The sequence below is a fragment of the Salminus brasiliensis genome, chromosome 8, assembly GCF_030463535.1.
Source record: "Salminus brasiliensis chromosome 8, fSalBra1.hap2, whole genome shotgun sequence".
Taxonomy (NCBI): Eukaryota; Metazoa; Chordata; class Actinopteri; order Characiformes; family Bryconidae; genus Salminus; species Salminus brasiliensis.
The window spans coordinates 14,584,815-14,603,812 of NC_132885.1; the positions used below are offsets into that span (position 1 = coordinate 14,584,815).

At 40.8% G+C, this 18,998-nt stretch overlaps 1 protein-coding gene across 1 annotated transcript in view; it reads left to right on the top strand.

The window, feature by feature from the left end:
* The window catches only part of LOC140560973 (voltage-gated inwardly rectifying potassium channel KCNH7-like), a 66,947-nt gene that overhangs the window by 36,307 nt on the left and 11,642 nt on the right, over nucleotides 1-18,998 (top strand). Inside the window, exons 5-12 of the mRNA XM_072685727.1 lie at nucleotides 1,219-1,430; nucleotides 5,278-5,703; nucleotides 8,862-9,261; nucleotides 10,432-10,631; nucleotides 11,464-11,716; nucleotides 16,932-17,141; nucleotides 17,244-17,324; nucleotides 18,723-18,926. Coding sequence (XP_072541828.1) covers nucleotides 1,219-1,430; nucleotides 5,278-5,703; nucleotides 8,862-9,261; nucleotides 10,432-10,631; nucleotides 11,464-11,716; nucleotides 16,932-17,141; nucleotides 17,244-17,324; nucleotides 18,723-18,926 — 1,986 coding nt within the window. The remainder of the gene's footprint in view (nucleotides 1-1,218; nucleotides 1,431-5,277; nucleotides 5,704-8,861; nucleotides 9,262-10,431; nucleotides 10,632-11,463; nucleotides 11,717-16,931; nucleotides 17,142-17,243; nucleotides 17,325-18,722; nucleotides 18,927-18,998) is intronic.

The following is an 18,998-nucleotide window of genomic DNA, read 5'->3' on the forward strand; positions in this document are numbered from 1 at the left end:
ATTAACATTAATATATATGAAGATTACAATAATTACAATAATTATTATTTTACTTAAAAATTGCAGGGTTAATTAGCTGAATTATGTTGCATGTAGGGTTCACCAGTGTATTGTTAAATATTTACCACATTGTTACCATGTATTCTAAAAAATAGTTTGGTTGAATATTTTACCTAGTCTGAATCTAATGCCTCTGATCAGTGATCGCTGTTCTCCTGCATTTCAGACCACGGCCGCAGTCTGAAAGGTAACAGTGTGTTATGATGGAATGCTTTGCTGTCTTGGACTGCTTGCTGCATGTATTCAAAGCAGGACAGTTTAACAGCAATTAATGCCGCTGTTTTCCCAAGCAGTTTAAGTAAACTACTCTCAGTGATGATAGGCTCGCTCTTAAATCACCCCAACACCCAATGCTCTACCCTACCTGCAGACAAAAAAAAAAAAAAAAAAAAAAAAAAAAAAGAAATGGCTTGATTGGTTACACAAAAGGAACTGCAAAGCCTTTCCTGTGAAGGTTATTTAGATATGAGAAGGGAAGTCGCAGTCAAAGTCTGCAGTTTCTGCATGATTTCACTTCTTAACATCAATTCTGTTGTTTATTTGGGTGTATTGTTGGTAAAATAATGCCAATACGTTACATGGAGTAACTAGGATGTGGCTGAGGACGCCCTGTTTTAGTGTGGCAGGGGGTGTAGGGGATGGTGGTGAAAGAGCCTTTTGTGTGTGCCTGAGGTTTGACGTGGTTAACTAGGTCTCTGAATGATGGTTTGCTCTAAGCTCTGATTGACTGGAGGAGGTTTCCCCTCCCTGTACTACTTCCTCGCATGAGACTGATGTGCTCTTAGCCTGCATTCTGGCAGAAAATCAATGCTACATGTGAATGCTCCATATCTCATGTTCCTCTCAAATCAATCCAACCATTTTTCCTCTTCAAAAAATTATTTTCCCCCACATATTTCCCCTGGATTGAGTGTGTTTCTTTGACGAAACCATGTTTACCACTTGAAAGCATGAACAAACTGTCAACATGACTGTTAAATACTGCTCTTTAATGTTGTTTGTTGCAATGTAACGTTAAATTTCCATTCAGCATCAGTCATTAAGCACAGTGCAGCTTTTGCAGGGAAAATATCCTTTCAGAGGCTATATCTCCTCTAATGAGCTACGACTCAGTGTCTTTTAAGAATGTTTCTAATTGAGCTGCTTTCTTTCGTTTAGGTCCTTTTAACCATCTCAAATCCAGTCTGCTGGGCTCCACCTCAGACTCCAATCTCAACAAATACAGCACCATTAACAAGATTCCTCTCATTGCACTCAACTTCTCGGAGACCAACGATAAAAAGGTCCCCTCACCTCCTGCCTCTGAGAAGACCATTATCGCTCCCAAGGTCAAAGACCGCACCCACAATGTCACAGAGAAAGTCACACAGGTGAGATCTATGATGTTATGGTGCACTTAAACTAAATGTTGCCTTCGCTGGGTTTTATGGGTAAAATTGACCGCAGTATTGATGTCACATATAATCTGTAGTTTCCAACCACTTAGATGTTTTTTTTCTATTATTGAACAACATATTATGTTTCTCTGGATCAATGATTCTTTATTTACCTTGGCCTCATGTGAACTTATTGCCTCATTGCACTATAGGGGTGAACAGATCTGTGCACAGAGAATAGATCCAACTAGATTTACACCTGGATACAGTTTGGGACAGAATGCTTTAAAAACATGCCCAGCACAGCTTCTTTGGCACAGTTAAACCTCTTTTCATCTGTAGGGTCAAATTGTTAGCACAGCTGCATTGTGCCATCCACAGCAACATGGACTTGCACGACTGGCCATGGTTTCTTTTTCTGTTGTGCTTCTTTTTTTTTTTTTAGGTCTGGGGGGTACAGACATAAAATCACAGAGATGAGACAGGGGTCAGTGTATGTAATTAATGTGTTACTTTATTCTGTCGGATGACCGTCTTTTGGAATGGGCCTTTTAAATGATAAAGTTTTTTTTGGTTGTGAAATCACATCAGATGAGACACACTGTAAAAAGTTACACAATGTAAAGCCAATAAGCGAATAAGCTGAGCAAAGTTAACTGTATTGAACGGAGTTGAGTTTCCTTTGTACTATAAGCTACCCAGTGCCAGAGACGGTCCAAAGCCTCTTCACCGGTGTGAAGTATCCTTTGGACAGCTGCAAAAGTTCCTTCTTTGAACTCCGGAGATAAGAAACTCAGACCTGTCTGAACTGTCTGATCTGGTCTGACATCACATGGTTCTTCGATATGAGTTTAATATGGTTTAAACTTATTTGTATATCAAAAATCAAACTTACTATTTTACAAATTTTCTATTTGATGTTTTCAAAAATGACAGTTTTTAATGACAATTTGACATTTTGGGCTAATCCCTAGTATTTGCCTCTCATTTTTGATGACCAAAGACAGTTTAACAAACACTAAAACACTTCATATTTTCAAACCATATTTTCAGTCAGCAGAATGTGGAACGCCAACAACACCTGACACAGAACATCATTGCTGACTCACATCCTCACGTAGCTTTTCTTTCTGGTTCTTCATATTTTACAGCACAATAAGTAGTCACATGCCAGCGAGGAACGGCACAATGCAACTGTGGCTACTGTTTGGCCCCACAGTGGAAAAGAGGATTATGTGTTCTAAAAATAATATTTTGTCATATTGCAAGTTTTAAGTGCTGCATGTTTTTATTGCAAAGTCAGTAGACTCCTAAACCAGATCAAATCTTTCATAATGTTGAGTACTCGGGTACAATGATGATGTGTGTCATTTTAGTCATATTCTGTGCATTCACACAGCAAACACTAAAAGGCAAATATGGTTAACAGAAATGTGCAATATGCAAATGTGTGAGGATGAGCATGAGGCTTATCCCTGCATATATCAAGGGTAAAAGAGTTTTTAAGGCAAGTATAACAGCCTTAAAAATTAGTCCATACACTAAGGGCTCTTTTGGTATAGAAGTCTAGATTCTTTTTTCCCAGCATTCGACATCCATCTCTCACTGTCTCTCTCCCTGGCACTCGTGATGTATCAAAAGACCATCCAGGCATGAAGATGGATTTCCTACTGCTGTGAGGAAATATATGTCCCAATATTGGCAAAACCGAATTCGATAGTGCTGTGGCAAACTCTAAATGTGAGACAGTGTGAATTAACCCTCCCTCCACAACCTCTTTTTTTGCTGCAGCTGCAACTTGGAAATTAGATTTGGGTGCTTGCACAGAGGGACGACTGGCTCAGAGGGTAGATAGCTGCTGAAAGTGTCCTCCAGTGAAAGTCAGAGTCTTTGTGCAGGCTCTGGGGGGGGCGTCGAGTTAGAGAACCACTCACATGTACCACTCTCTCAGACAGCCAGAGGAGGAAATGAGAAATGCTTAAGACATTGACAGCCCATCCAGAAAAACACAAGTGTTCACCTCGAGGAAGCCCGGGCAGCTCTTGTTCCTCGAGTCTTTCATGCTGGAGGATTCAGTCATTTGGCTTGTCAACCTTTGAGTGATTCTTATATTACCTTACCGCCACCCTCTGCGCGTGCAAGAGGCTGATAAGAGGAAACAGATCTATTCTTCAGCCCGTTCTGATCAGGGAGAAAATGCTGAGGAGGCAGCAGAAAACAGGCTCCCCCTTATGCTGCCATGATGGCTAATGAAGTATTAATCAGGCAGAGAGGCCTCATTTGCTGTCTGTCAGTGCCGATGAGAGCCACAGGAGGTGTGTGTATCCATTTGTGCATTTGTGCATGTGTGTGTGTGTGTGTGTGTGTGTATAGGCTTTTTGCAAGTTCAGTCCCAGTCACGCAGTCCCTCAAGTACAGATTGTCTGCAGCAGTGTGTTTTAGGCACACAACACTCGTTCGTTTTGATAATGTGACAGCTGCTTTTTGCTGACCTTGTAAAACATGGAATGTTGAGACATGGAAAAAGTAGTACAAATCTTACAACACTTCCTGGAGGCATTGGGAAATTGCTGGATGTCTAGTGTAAAAAAACATGCCCAGTTTACCATCTCAGCTTTTTTCAGCATTTACACATCCCAGAAATCATATTCTTTCAGTCTGCTTATACAAGCGGGATGCATTGTCAGCCTCTATTTTGAAAATGATCATCATACGTCTATGCACTGCAACCCACAGGGAAGAATCTGCAAACTCTGAATAATCACAGGTGACCATCAAGTCAAATCTGACAGAGCAAGTTTTCTCTTTATAACCCCTCCCCCTCCCCTCACACAATGCCCAGTCAAATTACAGTCTTTTTTTGCTGAGTGCTACAGCTTACTGTCTGGTGGTTTCTGTTTGTTCTTTTGTTGAGCACTAAGTTGTTAGTCTACAGAAAGCGGTTAATGTGGGTGAAATAAGAAAATCCTTATAGGCATTCCAGCGCACTATCATTATTTTTTGCTCGCTGCTGCTATGCCCTTGAGCAGGGCACTTAAACCCAGATCGCTCCAGCAATAGCCCCAATCTAGATGGCTTAGACCATTCATCTAAACATTCTGTACAAGATTCCTGTTTTTGGACTGTCAAAGTAAATTAAGGCAGGATCTGGGAATAGTACGGTTTTGCTGTTTGTTTATATACTGCAAAAAGTGTTGTCCCTTTAACACCCAAAATGACTTCACTTCACAAGCAGTTAAATAGGTTTTCTCTTTTCACAGTTTAGTCAGCAAGTAAATCAACATAAAATGATTAACTGAATACAGAACATTTAAATTAGTTTAGTCAAATGTTCTCAATTTTCTTTTTACTTCATCTCAGTCTGGTTAACAACATATTTTAGGTTGAGCCAACCCAACAGTAGTAAAGTGGCTGCAACTAAAAATTGCTTAAATATTTACTATGATCCCCCCCCCCCCCAATTTACTTAGAACTGTTTTCAAATTAGATTAAGTTCACATCTCTAGAGTGGCACAACAGTCTAAGTGCCTGCTCATCAAGTGTAAGGAGATCCTAGTATATAAAGTTCAAATCCTAGAAGGAGCTCCATGCTTCATTGTCAAAAGCCTCCCTGTCTGGGGATGTAATGTGATAGTGGGGGTCCTGACCTGCTGATAAAAATAAACAGTAAAAAAAAAAATGAAGAGGACATCCAATTGTTTCCTGTTGGCTCAAGTCTGTATGTATTCGAAACAAACAAAAAAAAAATGATTTTGGTGAACCTTTGACTAAACTAAGCAGAGTTGAACTCATTTCATTCATTTTAATTTAATACAATGATCTTTCCTTTTCCCCTATCCAGGTATTGTCACTGGGTGCAGATGTATTGCCAGAGTACAAGCTCCAGGCTCCACGAATGGATAAATTCACCATCCTCCACTACAGCCCTTTTAAAGCCATGTGGGACTGGCTTATACTGCTGCTGGTCATCTACACAGCAATCTTCACACCCTACTCTGCTGCCTTCCTGCTCAATGACCGTGAGGAGCAGAAGAGGAGAGAGTGCGGCTACTCCTGCAGCCCGCTTAATGTCGTGGATTTAATGGTGGACATCATGTTCATTATTGACATCCTCATAAACTTCCGGACCACATATGTGAATGCCAACGAGGAGGTGGTCAGTCACCCGGGGAAGATTGCTGTTCATTATTTCAAGGGATGGTTCCTCATAGACATGGTGGCAGCCATTCCCTTCGACTTGCTCATCTTTGGCTCAGGCTCAGATGAAGTAAGTCATCGGTTACATGGGCTTTCTCTTCTTGTCTCCTCCCACAGTCAGTATGCTGTTTAGATATGGTAGAATATCCATGGTGTATTTTTATAGATTTGTTTGTTTCTTCTCTACAAGGTCTTATATATCCATTTGGGATAAGGGCTTGTTCTGTTGATATCCGCCAAACATAGTCTTACTGCCATGAGCTGCTTCTTAAAAGCTGAATGTATTTGTCGTGGTCAGAGAGGGATTAGATTTTTTTTCCTTTCCTTTTTTCTGAATGGTATGTGATTCAGAATCCATTTATTTGGATTAATGGCTTACCAAATGGCGATCAATGATGCATTTAGATGAGGCAAGGGAGGCCTAGTCGTTGTTTGTGCAGCTTACAGAACTACTGGCAGGCTGGCCGGCGCGCTGGCTTGTCCACTTGTTTATTTGCGTGGGAATGTTTCAGCGGTGGCTCAGGAAGAGCTTCTGGCACATCAGACTCAATCAGCATTTGGAGCCAGCTTTAAAACCAGACACGGCTTTTGTCAGATATTTTTGGATGGCGGTGAATGAAGACATTAAAGTTGTATTGCTTAATCTACATTTTACACTTGCAGCCCTGCTGTTTTCTCCTTTGTGCTTCTTTCATCTGTGTGAAAGTAATTGCACTGTTGAGCAAAACTCCTTGGCAACCTCTATCGAACTCCAACAGTGAAGACTGCCTGAAGCCCAATTAAAGAAGAAGAATTCTACTATTTTATCTCAGAGTACATCCCGTTGAGGAGTGGTTTGAAAGCGACACCTTCAGTTACCCTGACAAATGCCTGATTCTCTGTTTAGCTAGCCAACCGTGGCTTAGTGAAAAGGGTAATTGGAGACTATTTGGGTGCGTTTACTTTATTGACCAGCCCAGAGCGAGGCGGTGGGATTTATCTATCGGGGACTATGAGGGGTAATGCATTCATGCTGCTGCCCTTTGAGAGCCTGTCTGGTGTCTAGGAGAACAATGATCCAGGTGCTAACAGGCAGGACTGCATGTTGCTGCTGCCTGCTAGCCTCATCTGTCAAATCTCCTCCCACAGAGTGAAACCTCCACTTTGTTGTGCTACGCCGTGCCAAGCCCCTGCTTCCCCTGCATCCTCCAAAATGAACAAAGCCGGTTTAGTGGCTGTAATTGGATTGAGGTCGGTCATTGGATTGAGTAGGTCAGGGCACTAATATGAATTGTCCATTGATGCTCCATTGAGCATATTGTAACTAAAATAAACAGTAGTCAACAATGTGTATTGTGTACTGGGTAGTGCAGTGTGTAGTTGTAACCCAAATCTAAAGTGGCCTGCATGAGGAAAGCTTGTTCCCAACGGACTGGTTTAGGTTTGCTGGCATTGTGTCTGGTTGTATCTGTGTCTGCAGTTGAACAGATGGGACTGTATGTATATTGTATGTGTGTGTTTTGTGTTTGTTTGTGTCTGCAGTCAGGCAGCACAGGGCTGCTGTGTAAGGTATGGTCAGTGTACTCTGTGGTTTGTATAAAGCAGAGAGGGAGAATGGGTCCTAGGCAGATGGCAGGTGGGTTTTAGGACTCACTCACTTACAAAACAGACATTTGATCTCACAACAAATAATTTGCTCACACGAGCCTTATCCTGAACCCTTTTACTGTGTTTCTAGTGTTTGCAGAGCCATTTGTAGCTTATCCCTTATTAGAATTGCAGTGTATGTAGTTTTCTGTTGCCGTGCCTTATTTGGACAGTGACCTTGATGAAAGCTGACACTTTCATATGCAGTTATTTTCTTTCATTTTAGGTTTCTGTGTGCTTTCGCAGTATACAGGACACTGAATGCACACTGTTTTGTGTACAGAATGAACAATGTACATCCATTTAGCAGGTTAATCCTAATGAAATGGACAGCAGATGCTGGTAATTGCAGCTGCTCTTTACTCTGTACCACTGCATGTGTTCCATAGAATTATCGTAAATTATCATCTCAAAACTCTGAATTTATACAGTAGCATCCAGCCATTAGCAGTGCTGAAAGTATGATGGTTTCTCTGTAGCCCTTATGGTGTCTGCCATCCTTAGGAGCGGTTCTAACTGTGCATCACTGTGAGCAGTAGCTGCAAATGAGCTTTTAATGGCTTGCTCGTGACTTATGCAGAACACTGTCTGCTAGCTCTCCACAGCTCAGATTGAAGATGAAAACACCTTTAAACAAGCCTCTCGCTAACACGCTGTCAGCTCTCATATGCAGGCTAAACTTTACCGCCAGACTTCCAGCTTTCCAGACGAACACTAAAAATACCCGCAGCACTTGCTCACTCTTTACACTCACAGTGTAATTGCCAGGTAAATAAATGATCTCCTGCCAGAGGCCAGCTTAAAGTGTAGCAGGGGACTTGTAAAGTCCAAGGGACTCATTCACACGTTGTACTGAAAGAGGGAAAGCCTTCCACAAATGAGAATTTATGTCTACATGCCTTAGGGAACACAATAGTGTTCATTGACCCATGGCCTGTTTGCAGTCAAAACTTGCCAAGTTGAATATATTCGAATTAATGTTGAATGAAAGTAGATCCTAGACGGCCAGTGCTTCTCATTCCCCTTCCTTGTGTGGTCTGGCCATTGCTGGATGTCAGATTGCGCTGGTCTCTAGTGGTAAAGCATACACACAGCAGTGTAGAGTGGTCTATAATTATAAATCATTATGAAACTGTTAATCAGTCCAGCAATGGCTTAAACACATTATTGTAGAAATGGGCAAGAGAGAAGTGAGCACTACACTGATTAGTTCCCATAATACAGTATGCACCAGGGTATTTGCAGCTCTTTCAGGGCATCTTAAGTGTGCATTGTTGCTATCAAATAAATAGATGAAAAGAAGATGAAAGAGGAAATGAAAAGATTATCTTGGGCTTTAGAAATAAAATGAGAAGTGATAAATCAGTTGCATGTGGTGATCGTTGTTTTGCTGTCTCATTTGTCATAATGCAGGATTCAGTAGAAATGTATAGACTGCATCTCTCATTTGAGATTAATAAAGACAGAAAATCTCTCAGTGATAGTATCTGCATCTTTCCCATCAGTTCAGTTAGCCCTTGTATTGTCTGCCAGCATTGCTGCAAAACTACATTTACTGTTGTTATGCAGGCCATCTAAACTGGTGTCTCATTTTGTTTTTAGACAACAACTCTGATTGGCCTGTTGAAGACAGCCCGGTTGCTGCGTTTGGTCCGTGTGGCCAGGAAGCTGGACCGGTACTCAGAGTATGGAGCAGCAGTGCTCATGCTCCTCATGTGCATCTTCGCACTCATCGCTCATTGGTTAGCCTGCATCTGGTACGCCATTGGCAATGTGGAGAAACCTTATCTGAGCGACAAGATTGGCTGGCTAGATAATCTCGGGGTGTCTATTGGAAAGCGGTACAACCACAGTGACCCCAGCTCTGGACCCTCCATTAAAGACAAATATGTCACAGCTCTGTATTTCACATTTAGCAGCCTGACCAGCGTGGGCTTTGGCAACGTCTCACCAAATACCAACTCTGAGAAGATCTTTTCAATCTGTGTGATGCTCATTGGATGTGAGTATGACTTAAAGCTAAAGCACTCTGAATGAAGAACAGTGCATGTGCTATACACAACACCCATCACCTATGTCTGAATTTTATGACTGATTTCTGAGAAGTACTGTAATGTAAACATATTAAACATTCATGAATTACACATCATACATTAAGGGAACAAGAGCTGCAGAATGGCAAAGTTCCAAGAGCCATGTGTAGATAGGACTGCTTTAAATGTATGTACAAAAATGAACTTTTCTTTGCAATGGTTATTAATACAATAACAAACAAAAAAAACAACTATCAGCATTGTATAGGCCATCTTCTGGTCTTGATGCCTGCCTCCGTTTTGTCATATTTTGATAATGTCTTCTAAAAATTGTCTAAATTAATGACTTCCCACACAGTCCTCACTGCTGTCCACACAGCTCCTATAGCAGTTGCAGTTTTATTCTCTACACATTTCCCAACACAGTGCCACAAGTTTACAGTGCTATTTAAATCTGGTGATTGTATTGTACACAACAACTTCCTCTTTCCCCAACCCACTCCAGGGCTTGATGAGTGGTATGGCATCTAGTTACATCTAGATGAGTTGTGGAGGCCAGGTGCAAGGGCAAGCATTTTTCATTCAGTCCATGGAAACAGAAATGGGTGTAAAGATACAGAGAAATAACTGCTTAAACTTAACTTAAAACTAGCAAGAAGGAGCAAGAAGATTGGAGAAACTGGAGAGCAAGCATCTGTTTATTTTGATCTTTCACCAAAACCATTGTGCATGTGCTTCCCTCTTCAGGTTTCACTGTTTAACCACCCCCCCCCCAGCAGCAGCAGAAAACCTACCATATACAACAACCTTCCATCCTTAATTAACCAACTAAGCTCTGTGTCTGCCTTTAAAATCTGGGGACTTTTTCTGTCCTACCAGAGTGTCAAGGGCCCTGCTGCCATGTATCCACCTGGAGCTGCTTCCAGGGTCTGCTGTTGCAGCATAGCTACACTGTCGTCACCATCCAAATAATGGCTATGAATCTTACTCTCTCTCCTCTGCATCTGTTATTAATAAAATCAAATAAACCCTTATAAAATGCATTGTTAATACTTCTACCTTTACTTGTTGTGCCACATATATGCATATGTTGTATACTTATAATTATACTAACCCTATTTCAAATCTCTTCTGATCAGCCCTAATGTACGCCAGCATCTTTGGGAATGTGTCGGCCATCATTCAGCGGCTGTATTCGGGAACAGCACGCTACCACATGCAGATGCTACGGGTGAAAGAGTTTATCCGCTTCCACCAAATTCCAAACCCGCTCAGGCAGAGGCTGGAAGAGTACTTCCAGCACTCCTGGACCTACACTAATGGCATCGACTTGAACATGGTGCGTTCATGCAGATGGAGAAGCATCTGAGCTTATCTCATCCTCAGTAGCATTGCCAGTCCTTACTTAGCCAAATGTATTTGGCATTTGGTTGTACAGTATTTTATAAATACACTGTCTATGATAGATATTATGGAATTTTCCACCTAATTTTAAAAGCTATGTTATACCCATAAACACATTTATTCTATCCTATGTCAGAATTGTCGAGGAGTTCAAATGAGTTTTTCTAAAGCAAGAACAGATCAAGTGAAATGTGTGAGAATTCGCATTTGTGAGCATGCATACTCAAGGCAAAACCTGTCTCTCTCCATCTTTGCTCCATATGAAATGGAATGACCTCATCACCCTGGGACGAGCAGGAGGTATTTATAAGAATACAGGATTCTTCATAGTTATTGTCATTCTTGAACCCCCTGCTGCCTGCTCTAGACCTTTCCTTCATAGAGCACCTTTTCATCTGACTTCATACACTGCTTTCAATTAGAATTCTATAACATTGTGTAAATGTCATTTAGCACAAAGACAGCTGCTTATGTTGAAGGTTCTTGTGAAATAAGCAGTAAAAACAAATAATGTAGTTTTTGATTTTTTTTTTATTTTGATAGTTTGCATGTATGTATTCATATTTCATTCTGCTGTGAGTATATGTGTATATCTATCCATCTCTTTCTTGAGATATATACACATTTGCTGTTACTGCTAAGCAACACCAACAACATTCACATACTAAAGCAAATATTCTTAAAGAAGGTTCTGTTGCATGAAATGTAAGAGAGCATTAGAAGTTGAGCTTTACTGTTTTCTCTGTTTCTCGTTTTCCCCTGTCTAGGTTTTAAAGGGCTTTCCTGAATGCTTGCAGGCAGATATATGTCTCCATCTGAATCAGAGCCTCCTGCAGGGCTGTAAGGCATTCCGGGGGGCCACTAAAGGCTGCCTGCGGGCCCTGGCCATGCGCTTTAACACCACCCACGCTCCCCCAGGAGACACACTTGTCCACTGTGGAGATGTCCTGACAGCACTCTACTTCTTGTCCCGAGGCTCCATCGAGATCCTGAAGGATGATGTTGTGGTGGCAATTTTGGGTAAGTGGATGCTGGGCTATTTGAAACATAATTTCAACTTTATATTTGTTTTCCTGAGATTACACAGTGTACCAGCACAGTGTAAAAGTGAAAAGGTAGTACACATCTCAGAGTGCTCCTAGTGTCTATTAGGAAATTACAATGGAATGATTCAAAGATTCTTCATGTTCATGTAGGTGGTTATATAGCACCAAAGAGAGTCCACTATCGATATCAGTCAGTCAAGAACACTATTCAGTAACATATGAAATTATTTTTGGCTTGAAGATATTTATACTTAATAATAATAAGTATATTTCTACTTTTACAAGTATATTTCTATATTTCCATTTCTACAAAACAAATACAATTAGACCAATTTTCAGTTTCTTGCAAGGAGTAGATCCTCACCTTGCCCACCTCTAGACAGACTTAAAAGTTTGAGACACATTTGATAAGCTAAATGTATTGCTCAGTGTGTTTGGCTGGCCTTTAATAAAGGTATGATCCTTGTCAACAAACCGTGAAGGTGTAGACAGTATTGGTTTTGTCGGTTTTAGTTTTCTTTTTCTTCTAATTAACAGCCTAAGAAAGGCCGTAGTGCATCTCAAAATATTCCTTTTTTTATTTGACTTTTTCATGGTGGGAATGGGCTTCTCTAGCATTCAGCTGTTTCTGTGTTTGCCTAAAATAATTCCACACACTATATGACCGTTGTCGTGCAGCTCATTCACCCCGGCTGCCTATAGCACCCAGCTAGCCTCATTTTGCCTCAACTGACCTTCACTGGACTGGGTGCATGTACATTTTAAGGGTTTACATATCATGAGCAAAGACTGTTATAGAAACAGATTTGGAGTTTTAGAATTGGCCCGTTTGCAGCCCTGTTTTATTTACATGGGTTTTGTTTTTGAACGAGGTTGGCAGTAAGTCATTTCCACATACTGAATGTATTATTCAACTATGCCAAGGTACAGCTTTCCATTGTAAGGCACAATGAAATGCAAAACACACACAGTGTATTGTTTATTTGTTTATTTGCATTTATTCTAATGATATTCTGAGCTTAGTGCCTAGATACATGTGTCTAAATGTCATTTTTAAGAATATGTTTTGACTTTGGCCATGTTTTCATTAAATTAACCAGGCTTTGACATGTTTGCTTGTAAATGGGCTTCTGCTGTGATTTATCTGTAGTCAGGTTGCATGTGTACAATAATTAAGATGATGGGTAGGTGCTCTTAAACATGGTAAATATGAAGCTTGCACACTGCCAGGTTTTTACAGTGCATTTTCTAATGGTAGTTTTGCATTAACAAATCACTTCCCTCCATTCTTCTGAAAGAAAACAGCTCTAGCATGAATATTTAAATGTATTCCTTTTTGTCTCATTTTGTTTTTGCAGCCACTTTGACATTTAAATAATGGTAAAGATTAATGCTGTTTGGTTCTGCCATTTTGAAATATATTCCGTTTAGGCATGTGGAGGTAATATTTACCAGTGTGGGGAACAGCTAGCAACTGTACACACAGTCAGAACACAGGGTGGGATGTTTTCTCTTGCATAGTCAATAGGCTTTAAAGCAGTTGCTTAAACCACACCATAATATCACACTGAATCACCACAATCTGAACTTCTAGCTATACCTCTGAGCCAAAGCCTTTTGCATGATGGCAATGGGCTCCTGACATTTCAGTTAAGTATCTCCCCTTGAGTCTATTTGCTTTCTTTAAAGAGGACTGAGAGAAGTCATTGCTTCTCCACAAAGCTGATTTTTATAGAAAAGAAGTGTGAAGGCAGCAGGACATGAGACTGAGTGAGAAAGAGACAATGAGAAGAGCAGCAACTGTCAGAGAGAGTGTGATTTAGTAGATTTATTGAACTGTCTATCCCTTCTCCAGCCCTGTAAATGCTACCTCCCTCAGTCACGCATCAGAATTGACATCAGTAATTAGCAAGTGTGGTTCCTCATAATGTCAGAAGCTCAGTGTGTGCCTGGCTGGTGAACCCAGTCCTGCCACCTTTAAACACACTTGTTTCGCACCCGCTGAACACTTGCCCTGCTGACTGCCTGACACAATTGGGTCACGTATGGGAGGCGAAGCAGGGTTTTGCTCATATCACATACATATACAAACATTATATATATACATACACACATACATATATACATACACATACACACATACATATGCCAAGGTACACATATTATATATATATATATATATATATATATATATATATATAGCTCATGGTGTTTTCATGAGCTCCATAAGCTTTTCTTTGTATTTGAGTCTATTGTCAGCAGCAGACTAGACTGGTGTCTGTTCCCAAATGAACAGGACCAGAAACTCTGGCCATTTAACTTTAAGGTCACCTAAAGCCACAGACTTGCACAGTCAGGTTTGTTATATATATATATATAAAGCAGAATTGCTCTCAGGGCTTGACATTTCCCCAGCCCTGGCACCACTGAGGCACCTCCCATACAGTAAGATGGCCTTTCCACGGCACACATCACAAGCTACTGTTTGAATAAGAGGAAATTTTCCTCCTGTCCTCTCGCTGCATTGTGTCGCTGCATTGTGTCGCGAACAGTTGTTTGAAAGTACAGTGGAAGGCATTTACAAAGTGAGAATGAATTTAGCTTGATTATCAAAAGTGCGTCTATTCCTTTTGAAGCTAGGACAGCAAAGACTGTCAGTCACATATGATAGCGTGTCTGTAGACATCAAAGTGGGATCGGGCAGCAGGCCAGCATGTGCTTAAATAATGAATGGGAGGAGAGGATGTAAGGACAGAGGAGAGGGAAAGAGAGAGGATGCCAACTGATTTTAGGTCTTGTTTCCCAAAAGCGTGAGAACACCGTGATCACAGTAAGATGGCTGAGGCTCAGTCTGGCACAGGCTCTCTGTACCATCTTATGATGATCGTCCGGCTGCGACGCTTTTGTGAAACAGGACCCAGATGTGTCCTTATAATCCCTGCAGAGAACGAGCTCTGGTAATCCGCATACACAGAAGTTGGCCCGGGCTGACCCAAAAATGTACACACCCACACACATGGACAAACAGAGATGCACAACAAGCTCGCTAAAATACATATGCCATTCATTCTGACGATAGTGGAGCTGTGTTCCATTTTTAACTGCCCCAGTCCAGCATAATCACAATACATTCAGTGGAGACAAGACTTTTCTACTAAGCTAAACTGAATTACTTTAAACTCTTAATTACTTTTGACTTTTTGACATAATGTGCATCTAGCAGTAGAAATGCTTCAGAATAACTTGGAATCAAACCTTTTTACATTGACTTCCATTCAAAGGTAAAAAGGTTACTTATCCAGGTATCTCCTGGCAAAAAAGTATTTAGTCAGTCATCAATTGTTCAAGTTCTCCCACTTAAAAAAATGAGAGAGGCCTGTAATTGACATCATAGGTAGACCCCAACTATGCGAGACAAAATGAGAAAAAAAATCGCAATCACATTGTCTGATTTTTAAAGAATTTATTTGCAAATAATGGTGGAAAATAAGTATTTGGTCACCTACAAACAAGCAAGATTTCTGGCTGTCACAGACCTGTAACAACTTCTTTAAGAGGCTTCTCTGTCCTCCACTTATTAACTGTATTAATGGCACCTGTTTGAACTCGTTAACAGTATAAAAGACACCTGCCCACAACCTCAAACAGTCACACTCCAAACTCCACTATGGTGAAGACCAAAGAGCTGTCGAAGGACACCAGAAACAAAATTGTAGACCTGCACCAGGCTGGGAAGACTGAATCTGCAATAGGCAAGCAGCTTTGTGTGAAGAAATCTACTGTGGGAGCAATAATCAGAAAATGGGAGACCTACAAGACCACTGCTAATCTCCCTCGATCAGGGGCTCTCAGATCTCAGCCCGTGGGGTCAAAATGATCACAAGAACAGTGAGCAAAAGTCCCAGAACCATACGGGGGGATCTAGTAAATGACCTGCTGAAAGCTGGGACCAACGTTACAAAGGCTACCGTCAGTAACACACTACGCCGCCAGGAACTCAGATCTTGCAGTGCCAGACGTGTTCCCCTGCTTAAGCCAGTACATATCCAGGCGCGTCTGAAGTTTGCTAGAGAGCATTTGGATGTTCCGGAAGAGTATTGGGAGAACGTCTTATGGTCAGATGAAACCAAAGTAGAACTGTTTGGTACAAACACAACTCTCAATTTTTTTCTCATTTTGTCTCTCATAGTTAAGGTCTACCTATGATGTCAATTACAGGCCTCTCTCATTTTTTTAAGTGGGAGAACTTGCACAATTGGTGACTGACTAAATACTTTTTTTTCCCACTGTAGATACAGGGGTTTTGTCCGACAGTGACAATGTCAAATTCTTATTAATACTTAATTACATAAAGGCATAATTAAATTAACTGAATTTATATTCACAACTTTAATATTGACAGGTTAGTACAGGTTTGTGCTCAAGCACTTCTGATTCAAGTCAACTGTTGGTTGCAAGGTTTATGCTGCGTTCATGTGCTAGAGGAAAGATCCTACTTCCTACAATGCACATAGATTACAGATTACAATTATGTGCACAAACCACCATAAAAAAGAAAAAACTATGTCCCATCCAATACTGTTTCGGTCTTCTCCATCATGTTAAAAGGTTGAAGCTTATCTTAACTCGGGAACTCTGGTATCAAAATTATCTCTGAATTTCCCACTAGAAATTATGACTTGAGGGGGTGTTCATGTGCAACTTCCAAGTCAGGAACTAGTATTTACCACAATTCTGTTAGCAATTTAATGCAAAACTGGTAGGTCTGTTAGAGCAGTGAAATTAGCAAACTACTGGCCCCCATTGCCCACCCTTGATTATAATGCACAACTGTGACTTTTATCCATTTGTTTCAATGTAAAAAATGAGAAAATAAAGTAAAAACACAAAATTTCATTTCTTGTAGCAAAACAAGACTGTACTTACAATAATAACTTTCCATATTGAAATCTCATTTTCTGTTTGCAAACCATTTAAAGATTAGAATCTGACCAAATTTCCTAGCTTATATCAGTGAGGAAAACAAGAAATAATTAGGCAAAAAGAGGCATTTCAAGGCATGGCATCTATGGGAGACCTAGTAGGGTTAATTTCAAATATACTAGGTATGTGAATCATGTGTTATACGTATTCATGTATTGGCCACATTGCTAAAATGATGTAACTAAACATTTTCCATCCCCCATCAGGAAAGAATGACATCTTTGGAGAGATGATCCACCTGTATGCTAAGCCAGGGAAGTCGAACGCAGATGTGCGAGCTCTGAGCTACTGTGATCTGCACACTATCAACCGAGAGGAACTGCTGGAGGTGCTGGACATGTACCCAGAGTTCTCTGACCACTTCCTCACTAACCTGGAGCTCACCTTTAACCTGAGAGATGAGAACGCTAAGGCAAGTCTCTAGCGGCGTTGTGCCAAGGGACACCTGTACTTAGATTTAAGTGAGAAACTACTTGACAATGACATTTATATGCTAATTTTTGTCTCAACACAGGCAGGTTATTCACAAGTCAGCGACTCAGATGGAGAAGACAGTAAAGGCAATAGAAAGATTTCCTTCAAGCGTAAACCATCTAAAGGTAATGTGATAATGCTTTTACGCACCTTCTCATTTTATCATGCTTCTGGGTTTATATGCTGGTACATTAAGCTAAGCGTTCCTATTGGAGTATAACTTTCAATGTATTTGTATCTTGAGTTATACAAAGACTCTTATTGGTGCATAGTCTTCTAGATTAATAATCAAATCCCAGTCTCCCATCTGTTGTGCAACACCAACCACCATATATATAGACGGCCCAGTCCTGGCTATTCCTGGTTATCAAAGAAGATAAGTCAAGGATGGATACAATCATTAAGAAATGGAAGGAATATGGCACATGTGTAAATCTGCCTACAGCATGCCGTCCTCATAAACTGAGTGACCATGCAAGGAGACCACAAAGGAGGCCACCAATTTAGTGTTTCTTATGAAAATAGCCATCCACACTCAGTGTAAAATGATAAGTATGCTAATTCTTTTTTCTGTTATCATCCATTAGTCACCTTATCACACTTACCACACACAACCAGTGCTGGTTTGAGTGTATCTAGAACTGCTGATTATTCAGTGATTCAGAATAGTGCAGTATAGAAATAACAAAGTGAGCGGCTGTTCTGCAGACTGAAACACCTGGTTGATGAGAAAGGTCAACAGAGAAACAGCTACAGTAACTCAGATAACCACTCTGTACAAATCTGGTAAGCAGTAAAGCATCTCAGAATGTACAACACATAAAACCTTAAAGCAGATGGGTTACAACTGCAGATGACCATATCAGGTTTCAGTGCTCTTAGCCGAGAACAGAGGAGAGGGCATTCCTCCACCTCTACAATTTATCCGTCTTCTAACTCCTATTTCCAGCATGATAATGCACTATGCACAATGTTACAAAAAAGGCAGGTTTAATGAAAATGACAATGTATGACACAAGCATGTTAAATATGGACCACAACTGCAAATAATTTTTTTATTAAATTCATCCCACAAAAAATTACTCCTGTTTTGAGAATGAGGAGGCCCTACTCAGTATTAGTACGGCAGTCCTAATAACGTACTCAGTAAGTGTAGTTTGACTACTTTAAGACTTAAGTAAAGTTTCTGTACTTTTTAAACCCTTTCAGTAGATCATGATAGTGTGTACATTTCTTTCCACTCTGTAAATCCAGGTTCACCGCTTGAGGGTAACATCAAATTAAAACAAAGCAGTGTCTACAATTTAAACAGTGATTTTTACTTCATTATGGTGCATTTGACATTACAGACTTACAGGGTACAATGTCTATGTAGAATGTGTTGAGGTGTCTATGTGTGTGTGTGTGTGTGTGTGTGTGTGTTAAGTAGTATTGTTGTTTTCTATGCAAGCTCCCAGTGGAGGCTGGGTCTCTGTGTAACAGCACAGTGTGTTCCTCTAACTGGTGTTGATCACATCCCACAGGGGGAAGCATCAAGGACAGTAAAGGCGAGAGTAGGAAGGAGCGGCGGGAGTCACGGCTTAGTTCAAAGAGAGGCTCTGACGACCGCAGGGCTTCCAGGGAAGAGCAGCAAAGGAGTCTGGCATATCCTTGTATAGAGGGTTACACCCCAACCCCTGACTGCAGCCCATCCGTGGGCGAGATGGAGAGTGAGCCATGTTACGATGGTAAGAGCAGACTTCCGCCCCAAAGCCTTCGCCCTACAGATCTGATCAAATCCCCTGTGGGCAGGTGTCCAG